The 14,519-nt window shown below is 40.4% G+C and overlaps 1 protein-coding gene across 5 annotated transcripts in view; it reads right to left on the minus strand.

The window, feature by feature from the left end:
• LOC130906286 (glutamate receptor 4) overlaps positions 1-14,519 on the minus strand; it is a 226,358-nt gene that overhangs the window by 43,556 nt on the left and 168,283 nt on the right. For all 5 annotated transcript variants that reach the window (XR_009061281.1, XM_057820452.1, XM_057820451.1 and 2 more), the window contains exon 11: positions 13,572-13,945. Coding sequence is in view for 4 of the 5 variants with exons in the window: in XM_057820452.1 (XP_057676435.1) it covers positions 13,572-13,945 (374 nt within the window). In the remaining variant the exon portion in view is untranslated. The remainder of the gene's footprint in view (positions 1-13,571; positions 13,946-14,519) is intronic.

Genomic DNA, 14,519 nt, shown 5'->3' on the forward strand with positions numbered 1-14,519 from the left:
CCCAGGCCGAGTGGGCGGGCGGGGGTTGGTGGTGCGTCCCCTCTTCTCATCCCTGAAGGCCTGGGTGATGGGGGCACGGGTGGCCCAGGGGACAACCCTTGATCCATGGGGGGTGACGATGGCCCTTTTGCTGGGCATCGGGAGGAGGGATGAGCAGTGCTCACAAGGGATTCACCCTATTACTGGGTTCTAGATCACAGGACTGATTTGTGTACACTCCACCCCTCCCAATCTTCTAGAACCCCCTCCCCTCTTTCCCTGGTTAACAGGCCCTCCACATAGTGTCAATCGGAAATACATCTAGCTGACGATAATACCAACATATTCATAGTTAGTGTAGGCGTTCAATGTATTTCTAGTTGTTGTTTGTGTTTCTTCTCTCTCTCCTTCTCTTCTTCTGTTCCTGTTCACTGCTTGTCTTAATAAACGAGGTATGTTGAATGATCACAATGGTTGGAGTTGGAGTTTGTCATAGTCCAATGTGAAACATTAAAACTGTTCAGACCAACTGGACACTCAGACTTCCATCCTCCGTGTCAAACAGCTGAACAGGACAGGTTTAAAAAAAAAAATCCTGGGATTTAACCGTAGTTCCGCGTATGTCTGAAAGGGGCTTAACAGTAACACCTCTCAGCATTGATGGTGAGTACAGTATCTTGTTTTAATTAATCCTATTAAAATAACATATAACACATGTTTTTGGATAATTATTTTGAGATATAGGGTGTATACAGAGGTACCTAAAGAATTAATTCCGACATATGGGGAAATTCGGGTTTCGTCACCAGCATAGGAGCGGAACTCATTCGTAACCCAGGGACTACCTGTAACTAGTTTTGGTAATTTCAAAAACAAAGACATGGTGTCCACATTAGTAGATGCCACATTTTAGGTCATTTGGGCGCCAGTATTAACATTTTGTGTGGTCTACATGACCCAATATATTATGTCCATACATGGAAGCCAGGTCTCGGTTATACATTAATTATATCAATGTGTAATCATGGCATCTAGTCAGTCCAATGAGTGTCCTATAAATGTATAGAAAGAGTAGAAGTCAGCCATTTCTCAGGTTTATCATATCTGAATGTGAGCATGCATTTTTTCCTTTTTACTGAATGTTTGCGGTTCTGCCTGCCTTTACTATTGGCTCTATTGTCAGTGGCAGGATTCCATTTGAAGGAAGCAAATGCGCAGAGAAGTGAAAGAGCGAACAGAAATACATTTTCAATTGGGTAGGGATCAGGAGACCGAACTTGGAAATAAAGAATATTGAGTTGGTTTCAAAGTATGTTTTGGATCAGATATTCATAGATGCTTTAACATTTCACTTGTTTCCCTCAGTAAGAAAAAGCATGCTCTATTGGATTGCGATCAGTTCAGTACCCCTTCAACATTTCAAATCCATATCGGTGCGCCTCCATAATTACATGCGTGAGACATCTCAGACGAAAAAAGTCCACATCCCTGAAAAGGGAAGCAGCTATTGTGTCAACCGTTTAATTTAATCTCCCTTTTTAGCCCGTTTCCACGGAGACATTACCACCAGAGACCATCATATTAATCACCAGATTCATTATTACAGGCTGCCTTGGAGGAGCAGAAAAATGGCATTAACCCTTATGAACTCATTCAGTGCCATTGACGATGATAGACGTCCGAACATGTGGCTCTTAAATGAAATTAGTTCATCACCAGTAGACATCCAATCCGTTTGAACAGCTGGCTGTCAGCCTTTCCAGTTCAAATGGATTAGACGTCTATCGCTTTCAATGTTTGCTAATAAATTGAGAGGAGGAAAGGGAGGCAAAAACATCAGAAAAGAAAGGAAGTAGGAGTCAGACTGCTACAACATAAAAGATCATTTTATCTAAAGATGTCCCGATTGATGGGTCCGATCATGTCATTTTCAAAGTATCGGAATCGGCAAAAAAATATCAGACATGCCTATCAAATTTATTGCATTAACGGCGGTAATTTATTTTTAAAAATTAATCACGTTAAATAATTAACACATGCGCTGCAAGACCCACTCACGCATTGTCACGTTCAATCTATTAAGGCCCCGTTTTACCTATGATTAGAGCTAAAAGGCAGCGTATAATGAGTCGAGAGAATTTTGATAGCCTTTGGAGCCTTTTTTTATTTGACTAAAGCCTTACAGTCCCTCTCTCAGCAATTAAAAATCGTGGGAGGCAATGTGGGGAAGAAAGGTAGAAGTTGATCATTTTCTTAACACCCTATTTTCTTTCCCAACGCAGAGAAGATATATCAATTGGTGCCCCTACGCAGTCATGGTTTCACTTCCCATGATGCATTTGGGCAGAATAGTTAATTGGCTGCAGTATCATTTACTGAAAGCTCAACAAATACACTAGTTGGCAATATTTAGTCACAATTTACAAAGTCACATTTATCCTTTAAGAATCACAAGTCTTTCTATCCGTGGATCCCTCTCACAGAAAGAATGTTAAAAATGTAAATGCCATCTTGAGGATTTATTGTCATAATAAATAAATACAGTACTTATGTACTGTATCTTGAATGTATATATTCGTCCGAGTTTTATTCATTTTTTTCTTAATGCATTTCCAAAATGTATATGATCGGGAAAAATTATCGGGAATGATTGGAATTGAATCAGGAGCAAAAAAAAAAAAAAAAAAGCAGTTGGATTGGGAAATATCGGGATCGGCAGATACTTAAACTAAAACGATCGGGATCGGATCAGGAGCAAAAGCACATTATCGGAACAACCCTAATTTTATCGTTTTGTTAATTTGAGGGGGGGGCTTTAGTTGGACATTTTGATTTACAGTATTTTTTCTCTTAATCCTGTGAAATAGAGATTAGAATAGGGATTATCTAGACCAGAGGTGTCAAACTCATTTTGGTTCACGAGCCACATTCACAGTAAATAGATCTCGTGTGGGCAAGACCAGTATATTTTTGGCCAAATCATTAATTTTACCCACCCATTTGCCAAATAAATAAATGAATAATATACACATATGAATCTTTTTTTTTTTTTTTTTTTTAAATCAACAAAAAATCTTGTTCATACTGTACTATGTATCTGTGTTTTCATTTACATATGTGCAAATCTCAATGGATTACCGTTATGCAACAACAGAGAGAGAGACATGGCGGACAAAGTACTACTGACGGAGGTTTGTAGCTGACTGCAGACATGAAGAAGAGCCAAGTGCAATTGTGCATGCACCCGATTCCACAAATCACAAATTGAAATCGGTTTAACAGCGCTCATGTCAAAATAAAAGCATGTGTTTCTGTGTCTAAACAAAGATGGTATTTTTGCTAATGTGCTAATGAATAATCACAGACATGCCTGCTTCTATTGATTTTGTACATAAAATATTAAAACAATAATGTAAGCAACAATAAAAGACATCTCAAATGTGAGTGCATGAGAAGAATGTTTGTGTGGCAGACAAAAGACCTAAAAAAATAAATAAACAAAATAAAATGCTGCCAGTTGACCAAACCATGTCACACCCTCACCATATGATAATTGATGGACATAACGTTCTAAACTGATGCGGACAGAATATGATCAGCGTTGCCCTGACCAACCAAAGATGAACTCTTTTGCCTGATCCAAAGACCGACGCCCTGCAAGCCAATAGATCCAACGTCCCACCCCTCGGCTCTCTTCAAAAAGATTGAACAATTCCATCAAACGTTACTTCTCTGGATGCCTAGTTCATGCTGCTAGAACTGGACACTGAGCCCAGTTTTTCCCCTCTGTTTGCCCGTCTTGTTATTTATTTATTTATTTATTTATTTATTTTTTACTGATCTCTGATCTCGTGGGGTGTGCATCCATGAACTGGCTCAACAATACAGCTCCAAGATCCTCTTCCGACCACCGTTCGCCAGTCTTTATAAGTTAAGGTGATTAGGTTATTATTGTGGTAACATCGCCAAGGAAATCGCCAGCTTCGTCACGCTTTTATCATTTATTTAAGAACTCATCCAACACAAAAAGACCATTGTCCTCCGCAGTTGACTGTGCTCTCAAGAAAACAAAAGGATTATCTTTACTGCACCGACCTACAGTGGGGTAAATAAGTATTTAGCCAACCACGAATTGTGCAAGTTCTCCCACTTGAAAATATTAGAGAGGCCTGTAATTGTCAACATGGGTAAACCTCAACCATGAGAGACAGAATGTGGAAAAAACCCCAGAAAATCACATTTTTTCATTTTTAAAGAATTTATTTGCAAATCATGGTGGAAAATAAGTATTTGGTCATTACCAAAAGTTCATCTCAATACTTTGGCCAAATGTTTTCTGTAACTCTTCACAAGCTTTTCACACACTGTTGCTGGTATTTTGGCCCATTCCTCCCTGCAGATCTCCTCTAGAGCAGTGATGTTTTGGGGCTGTTGTTGGGCAACACGGACTTTCAACTCCCTCCTCACCCGGTGGCGTCAAAATGATAACAAGAACTGTGAGCAAAAATCCCAGAACCACACGGGGGGACCTAGTGAATGACCTACAGAGAGCTGGGACCACAGTAACAAAGGCTACTATCAGTAACACAATGCGCCAGGGACTCAAATCCTGCACTGCCAGACGTGTCCCCCTGCTGAAGAAAGTACACGTCCAGGCCCGTCTGTGGTTCGCTAGAGAGCTTTTGGATGATCCAGAGGATTGGGAGAATGTGTTATGGTCAGATGAAATTTTTTAAAAAAAACAACTTTTTGGTAGAAACACAGATTCTCGTGTTTGGAGGAAAAAGAATACTGAATTGCACCATACACACTATGAAGCATGGGGGTGGAAACATCATGCTTTGGGCTGTTTTTCTGCATAGGGACAAGGACGATCTGTGTAAAGGAAAGAATGAATGGGGCCATGTATCGATAGATTTTGAGGGAAAATCTCCTTCCATCAGCAAGGGCACTGAAGATGAGACGTGGCTGGGTCTTTCAGCATGACAATGATCCCAAACACACAGCCAGGGCAACAAAGGAGTGGCTTCGTAAGAAGCATTTCAAGGTCCTGGAGTGGCCTAGCCAGTCTCCAGATCTCAACCCCATAGAAAATCTGTGGAGGGAGTTGAAAGTCTGTGTTGCCCAACGACAGCCCCAAAACATCACTGCTCTAGAGGAGATCTGCATGGAGGAATGGGTCAAAATACCAGCAACAGTGTGTGAAAAGCTTGTGAAGAGATACAGAAAACATTTGGGCTCTGTTATTGCCAACAAAGGGTACATAACAAAGTATTGAGATGAACTTTTGGTATTGACCAAATACTTATTTTCCACCATGATTTGCATATAAATTCTTTAAAAATCAAACAATGTGATTTTCAGTTTTTTTTTTTTTCCCCCACATTCTGTCTCTCATGGTTGAGGTTTACCCATGTTGACAATTACAGGCCTCTCTAATATTTTCAAGTGGGAGAACTTGAACAATTAGTGGTTGACTAAATACTTATTTGCCCCACTGTATCTCACTGTGACGTCAGCCCCACGGAGCGTTCAGGTACAGCAGAAAGTGTCCACCACATTAGAATCCGATTCGTTACATTATTTACAGGAATAATAATTTTTATTTTATTTTTATTTATAATCTATAACTTATTTGTTTTGTTATGTTTAATTGCCATTTGTAATGGTACCAGCAGTATTTATTAAGATTTAGTGTAGGTTTTTGGGCTTTGGAACGAATTAATGGAATTATAATGTATTCCTATGGGAAAATCCTTCTCGACGTATGACCATTTCGACTTACAAACAAGGTCCAGGAACGAATTAACTTCATATGTAGAGGTACTACTGTATATTTGAACTTGACATTAAATTGGTCCTTCGAGCCGGATGCAATCACAGTAGCAAAAGCATTATGTAAAGACACCGGTGAAAAGTCCTAAAAGAGGTGAATTTGACACCCAAAGTAACACCGTGCGCTTTAAGCATATTTTGTTTAGATGCATACAAACAGAACATACTAAAGATGCCTTAAGAAAATACTTAAATGTAGTAATATCAAATAAGGGTGGTTTAAATATGCTGCATGACTAATATGGTCAACAGATCAACAATCTGCTTTAAAGCTATCACAAGAAAACACAATGCTCAAAAGTATTAGAGGGAAACACGTGCAAAAAGTATTTTGAGGCAATGAAAAGGTAATAAAAGACTCAATAAAAACACAAATAGTAAGTACTCGCCGCTTATAATCCATGTGTGCATGTGTTGGACGTCTCGCCGCGTAGAATTTGAATAACTCAGTAGTGTTTGTCTAGTGAGACTGACAATCTACGTCATCATTCTGAGCCTCCATTCCATGCATAAAACATGGCGCCCTCTTTAGGTCAAAACATGTAATAAATATTATAGATTTTTAAATCAATGGCAATATTTTATATGTTTCTAATAAGATATTTTAGTAAAAGAGAACAATTTTGTATTATTAGAGTCTATAAGTCTCTAAGTCCGAGGTTCCCTTTAAAGGTGGTTTTGTGAGCGATAAAGTTCCAATACAAATTTATGACGGCAACATTACTCGGGGAGGTTGGAGGGTGGACGCTATCTAACTAACTCCATTACAGTAGGAGATCCATCTGGGTTTAGCACAGATAAGAGCACAATTAATCGGAAAGACTCACTGGAATGAGGGGAGCAAGCAGAGTGGAGTCTTAAAATAGCTAGGACAATTTATTTTGGTGAAACTTTAAGCTGGCTGAAGCTATTCAGACAGCTAAGAAAGGCTTTAAAGAAAGGGCAGGCTCCCTCCCAGTTGTACAAAGTACGTAAGTCAATATGTGATGACGCACAAAAAGATCCCGGAGCAAAGATCCTCAAGAGTTGTCCTGCTTTAATTGGAGTCATTTTGAAGAGATTTTTAAAAGTAAGTTAATGTGCATATCTTTTGAGTTGATTTATGCTCATTTTAACCTATTTGACATGGATGACGCGTTAAGGATTTATTCCAAGTCTAAATTGACTTGGGGATTTATAGAAAACCTTATTTTAAAATGTGCAAATTTGGAATGTAGTAATAGACTCAAGGCTCCAGACGAACAAGAGCACATGGCCCCTAACTTAAAATTTTAGGGGCGCGAGCACAAGATTCAGGGGCGCACACTGTAAGTCGACAGGCAAAGTTTTCCTAATTTTCACTGTTCAACAGATAAATACTTCATAATAAATGCATAAAACTACAAACCTATGAATCTATATTTTATTTTCTATCAGTTTTTACATCAGCTAGGATACTGCTTAAAAATTAGGTGAACATGGGAACTTTGTTCTATTTCTGTCGCTGTCACCTGCCACTACAACCAATCAGCAACGGATTTACTGATCGACAAATCATCTGCGAGGACACTGGCCAACCCGGAAATTGACATCCACACGCCACACTTTGTCAACATGGAGGGACATATTATTTTAGCAGTGTGCGGCCAGGACAAACTTTATGATACCTCTCGGCCTGATTTCCAGGACATAAATAAAAAAACAGCAGAATGGGAAGTTGTTGGCACTCAGAAAAGACTGGAAATTTTAAAATGCCCTCCAAATTCATAACTAATCAGAGAGGCAGAGTGCTGTGCGTGTGGCTTGCCGCTGCAGTCGCATCGCACCCTGTGTGTTGGCTTTCAACTCAGCATCGATGACTTTTGCATTTTGCCATCGCTCATCGCCTCTCGTGTGTCCCGAGTCGGACTTATTCCCCCCGTTGGCCTCCTTTGAAACATTTCCGGCGCGTTTGTTGGAAAGAAAGTAGTCTCTTAGGCTAGGTTCATACCGCAAGTCTTAAAGTGCCTGTGACATGAAAAAGCAGGGTTATTTCATAATAAATGCTCTTGAATGAAATGGACTACTTGGATGCGTGAAGAAGCGATCGATATATTTATTCAATTTTTTTAATCCCGCGCTATGAAAATGACAGACTTCCGGCTTCGGTCTTGCATTGAGGAAGAGGGCGCAGTGACGTGTACGGGAGAAGGAGTCCTTTTCATTATACAGCTGTACTGTTGTATGGATTCAGCTGATTTTGCGGATTAATTCGTTTATTTTTCGCATCACGCCAGCCAAACGGCTGCAGAAAAAATTTGCTGTACGAGGGAGAGGCGTGTGCGCCTTTTTGGGGTATTTCAAAAGGTTCCCATTCACCGGTGGATTCTGACCAAAACAAGCCCTTCTACTGTGGGACCATGGGACTTACGAGGAAGTGAGTAAGCATTGTGTTTTGTGTTATAATAATAATAATAATACGTTTTATTTCTAGAGCGCTTTTCAAACCACACAAATACGCTTCACAAGAGACATGGAATCACAGTACGATAAAAAAGTATTAAAAGGATAAAAGATCAAAAGCACAAAAAAAAAAGATATAGAAATATAATAGAGCTAAGTGTTACGGTGGATAAGAAAGAGTGAACAGGTGTGTTTTCAGTCTGGATTTGAAAAGTGATAGAGTAGATATGCTGCGAAGATCAGGGGGTATGGAGTTCCAGAGCTGGGGGGCACACTGACTAAAAGCTCTGGAACCAAAGGTGGAGAGACAGACACGGGGGACGGAGAGGGGAAGAATAGTGGTAGAGCGAAGTGAACGGGTTGGATTGTTTAAACGGAGTAGATCGCAAAGGTAGGGAGGGGCCAGGCCATGGAGTGTTTTGAAGGTGATGATGAGGATCTTGTAATTGAGTCTTTGTTTGACGCGAAGCCAGTGAAGTTGACGGAAGATGGGGGTGATGTGGTGTGTTGCGGGAGTTCGAGTGATGAGGCGTGCTGCTGAGTTCTGGAGGAGCTACAGTTTCTGGAGGGACTTGTTATGTCAAATACTGAGATCATTTTACTATATAGGTGGCTTGCATTTTGTGGCTGACATGCTCCTTGTCCCCTCGGCCGACGACCGGCTGCTTGTCACACATCCCCCCGCCGGGAGAACACTATACTCGGCCTATTGCCCTCTTCATGTGCCCGGTGTTCTGTCAAATTTTTCAAACGATCAGAAATTGCAACTTTGTGTTAAGAATAGTCGCAAATACAACGATTACAAAGTTAAACACTACAAACTTTCTTTAAATATAGGACTACTTACGTTTGATGATGGATGGGCATGTAAAATGCTCTCCTCATACACATATTGTCATGTTAGCTGCTACTGGTGTCAACAATAATCGATGCGGCGATGCATCCCGATGCGGGCCATGGACGATCCGATTCGATGCGGGCAACAAGCCGAATCGATTCAGCACATATTAAAATATATAAATCCGTTCAAAAATCTTCCGGTGATGCAATGGATTTGGTTTCCCCATTTGTATTATTATTCTCATGTTTACCTGTAGAGGGAGCTACTGTACAAGCAATGCAGGGGGGACGAGGAACCCAAATCTGCTTCCTCACGGGAGTAACGTCACAGACATGCGCAATTGCACAGTGGCACTCGAGAAAGCAGAGAGATAAGACATAACAACAATGGCTGAAGCGGAGAAAGAGGGAGCGCGAAAGATTATTGACGCACCAAAGACATTGAAAGCAGGCATATGGAGACATTTTGGCTTCTATGAGGTTGGTGGGAAACTTGACCAAACTTATGCGGTGTGTAAAAAATGAAAGGCTGCTACTGTATGTAAAAAAAAAAAAAAAGAAAGCCCTGGTCTCATTCAAAGCACTAATTAAATGCTGTGATGTTTTTTATTTTATTTATATATATATTACTATTTTCATTTGACTACAACCAGGAATGACACAAGAGCCTATAAAAAGGTGTTTAATGTCTGACCGCTTGTGTTGCCTCATGATTCACGAAAAATATGCTTTGCTTTAGCATTTTAATGCATCCCAGGCTTTAATGCATCATGATGCATTGCCGAATCGAACCGAATCGAATCGTGGCCCTCTGAATCGAATCGAATCGTGGCCCTCCGAATCGTAATCGAATCGAATCGTGAGGGCAGTGCCGATGCACACCTCTATTAGCTGCATAACAACTGCAGCCGCCCTCCTATGAGTCTCTCGCTGTTTATGACTTTGCCGTGTAGTAATGCGTTATTTTGCCATATTCGTGTTAACCATTTGGCAGCTACACGCTCCTCCGACATCGGCCGGATTGTCCTGCAGTCATTGTCCAGCTGCTTCCCCGCAAACGAGCCCTGTGCCCTCCGCAGGCGAACGACGAGCTCTAACTTGTTCGCCTCCGGGCGGGTTGCCGATCGGCGAAGACAATCGACAACCCAGTCGTCATGTGAAATGATCCGAGCTAGTTATGTGTGATTTTCCGCTTCGAAGACTTTGAAACATCACTCGGTTCAGGTTAGCATGTCGGCTAGCTGTCACACCTCTCGGTTTGTTTACATTCTCCGAAGCCGGGGAAGGGGAATGACATATGTCCGATTTAGGTGTCATAAAATATCGTTCGGGAGGTGCGACAGTAAAGGTGACGTCGACAGTTTTGACCATTATTGAGTAATTTTGCCATGTCGTCCTGAATAAATGCATTTTTATTATTTCATATTCCATTTAGCACAAGACTGTTATTTGTCATGACCATGCCATTTATTTAGTTATTGAGGAAAAATACTTGGATAAAAAGAATATCTTGTAAAAATACTGGAATAGAGAGACTGAAACAATGACATTTTGCGTCTCTCTTCGTCGCGTTTTCCTCATTCTGAATAATTCCCCCTCAATGGGCTGAATAGTAAAACCAATGAGCCCATTCTCCCACTGACGTCATCCACCTGTTGGGGACACTAGAGCCCTATAATGGTAGGCGTGGCTAACCGGCAGATTAAAAGACTACCGTAATTTCTCGTCATCTGCGCTTTGCTAAATTGTTGTATATAGTCGAATCGTCAAAAATATGATTCTAATTCACATAATAATGCTATTTAAGACTTTTTTTTTATCCTGTCATACGCACTTAAATGCACAATTCTGATTTTTTGTCACATCTGTTTTTTGGCATGCCCGTTCAGACTGCCTTTGCCCATCGAGCCTGTTCAAGTTCAAAGCGCGCAGAAAGAAAATTGAGCATTATTAGGCTTATCCTTTTCTTCATTTTATTTTTTTATGACTGTGGTCAAGCCCACCTCCTGCATTAAAGGTGAGTTCAAGCTAACCGCTAACTGTAATGCACAGCTACATCGCAGCCGTCCTGCCTGCCACTCTCTCTCTTTGCTGACGTAATTGCTGCATGAATTCTGATTTGGGAGACTTGACAATTCAAGCCGCCACCACATTCTGGAAAAATGTGGCCCAGATCGGATTTAAACCACATACGAAAGGGACCCAGATTGGATTTCAAATTGTCCACTTCTATGCAACTTTTTACGTTCAGACCGTCAAGTTAATGCCTCACTTGAGTTGGAAAAACATGAAAAAATCAGATTCGTGCATTAAGACCTGCGGTGTGAACCTAGCCTCATTATCCTTTTCACAATTGTTTGCAAGTGCTGTCAAGTTTTTGCGCTACCCTAATTATAACCCGCTCCACAGAGTCCACACATCGCCAGCCTCCACCTTCTTTTTCTTCTGCAACCAGTTGGTCGCAGTCTGGAGCCCTGACACTTTACACCTACTTTAATTTGAACAATTTATGGCTCTCTCATATAAATTTTTCAATCAACTTTAAAGGGATTTTTATTTTAATCTTTTTATGGTAGTCTATTGTTTCCCTCTGCAGCTTTTATGGGACTTAAGAGTAAGGCTTATGTTTATCTGCATGGTTGAAAGGCATTTACAATGTATCAGTGTTGTTTTTGGCAGTCCTAGTAATTTTTGTCTTAGTCTTCGGGATGAAAATACTTATTAGTTTTGTCATATTTTAGTCATTTCAACATGTGTTCGTCTTCATCCAGTTTTACTCAACAATTACGCAAAAAAAATTTCGCATGTAAAATTAACAAGTTTTAGACTAAAGATAAATCAAGGTTTACAACAATTTCGAATGAAGATAGACAGACGAGCAAATATTGTAGCGTCTACAAAGACAATGCTAAATTGGTGATGATAATACACTCAGCAGGACAAGCAGTGCACACTTAGAAGAAACTGTATGTATTGTATTTTTTTTTTTTTTTTTTTGCTTTGCTTAGAGTCTAGCCAGAGAAATTAGCCTCCGATGGGTGACTATAAAGAGCGTCTAATAAATGCTATTTCGCCAACTGGGTCTCCTCTAGACCCACACTGACCAGAAAAAGCCAAGTGGCTCTTCTTTAGACTGGCCACTTTAGACTGTTTTAAGATGACGCTCGCTATTCTGAAGCTAATGCTAATGTTAATGCAATGAGTTACATTTAGTGTCTGATGATTACTTAGCACAGACCTTTAAATACATAAGCAGCATTGCAGATTCTCTCTTGCCAATATAAGAAAACAAATCATACCGTGTTTCCAAACATGCAAGATGGAGCGCAGCCTAGCTTGAGACACATCCAAAACTCCGGTGAGGAGAGTAAGGGAGCAGTGCAGCACATCTAACATGAGTGACAAGACCCAAACACAGCTCCAATGCAAGCTGAAGTACTTCACGTACAATATGAAAATGTCAGGGATTGTGAACATACTGTATGACAGAAACGATTTCACATTTTCGTCTCGTTGCCGTTTCGTCAGGCGAAAACTGGCATTCCTCTAGTTATGTTCTAGTCTTCCAAACCACATTTTTTAGTGCATCATCCTGACGTAATCGTCATGAAAAAAATCGTCGACGAAATATTTTCGTAAGCGTAATTTTTGATTAAAACAACACTGCTTTATATACCGTATTGGCCCGAATATAAGACAGTGTTTTTTGCATTGAAATAAGACTGAAAAAGTGGGGGTCGTCTTATATTCGCGGTCTAGACATTATACCCATTCACGACGCTAGATGGAGCCAGATAACATTGAAGCGAATGCTGAACTTGAGTAATGTTCTGTCATGACAGATCTCAGCTACTCTCAAGTTTAACCAGTTTGCATTATTTTATTGCAATGTTTTTCCTTATTCAGATTTGTTTCAAGACTACAGTTACAGTTAGACCTCAGTTTGATGGTTAAAGCAGTTATTGCAATTTTGTTGTTTTATCACAATAGATTGGTTTATTTACATTTCAAAAAACCAGAAGCCATTCATTTACGAGTGTGATTGCACTTTAGTTTACATATTTAAAAGTTCAGATATTAAGATTTGAATGAGGCAAAATCACATGCTTTTTACTTCAAATATATTGTTATAATCATTTTTTCAGATGTACTGTAATTATTCTCTGAATAAAAATTAATTTGGTGTTCAAAAAGTCTTTTTTTCAAACTTCAGTCTTGAAAAAGATGGGGTCGTCTTATAATCAGGGCCGTTTTATATTCGGACCAATGAATGAATGAATGACTTGCACAGCCTTCATGGGATTTTTCTTTCTTGAACTTGTGCAAGTCTTATAGGATTTCTTCTGATATTTTTACACGTTAAAATTATAGGGGATATTTTTTTGCTTGCTACTGTAGTATAACCTTCGACAGGGAAAATACCTCCCACATTACACCAATTCAGCACATCTTTCCGGGTGTATGTGAATGCGTACGATAAGGCTTCAATTTCTTACCTGGGCGAGATGTCACAGCCCTGCTGCATGAAGGCGCCCAGGGAGAACCAGAGGGAGTTGAAGATGCCAAACTCATTGGGGGGCTGGTCACTTGGCGGACCGTCGGTGCCCTCTTCGGGCTCCTCGGTGTGCCACTCGTACGGGCTGAAGCGGCTGACCAGGAAGAGCACCACGCTCACGCCGATGTAGGCGAACACGATGCACATCCAGATCTCGTAGGCCAACGGGTCCAGGAAGGAGAACACCCCCGGTTTGGATTTCTGGGGCTTTTTGATCATTATGGAAATGCCCAGTGACATAAAGGGCTTGGAAAAGTCAATCACCTCCTCCCGGACCAACGTGATTGTCAAAGGGGCCACAGCGATTTCCGCTTTCTGCAATTGAAGGAGAATGTTCAGGAAAGTACATTGGCAAGTACACTAGCTTGATTTCAAGATGCTTAGCTGCACGCAAATCTTATTTCAACCAAAGGAGTTTTAAAGGGATGTACAGCACTCTTTTAAAACCCAAGGAATTCTTAAAGGGATCCACAGACAGAAAAGCTTGTAGTTCTTAAAAGATAAACTTTACAATGAGTTAAAAATATTTCATATTGAAACCCGTCTTATGTTTTCGTTTTTATACAAAATTAGTTTAGCTAGTAGGTCGCCATTGTTGTTGGCAGTGACATCACATGGTTACACTGCCTGGCTTCCAGAGTATGACTTTAGCGACATAAACATGTCATCTGTTCAACCCTTTCAATTTGACGCCGAGAGGAACATTAATGAGCATGACCCAAGCACTGCCGATATTTCACAAAACGAGCAGCAAAAGCAAAATGAACAGGAAAGACAGGATGAGACAAGAGTAGGAAAAAAAACGGAGTTCTGCCAAAATGTGCTACACCGACAAAACGTCCTACAAGAGCCGAATTTGACACTCACTTTCAGATTCCTTTGTTTAGAT

This window comes from Corythoichthys intestinalis, chromosome 18 (assembly GCF_030265065.1).
Source record: "Corythoichthys intestinalis isolate RoL2023-P3 chromosome 18, ASM3026506v1, whole genome shotgun sequence".
Lineage (NCBI taxonomy): Eukaryota > Metazoa > Chordata > Actinopteri > Syngnathiformes > Syngnathidae > Corythoichthys > Corythoichthys intestinalis.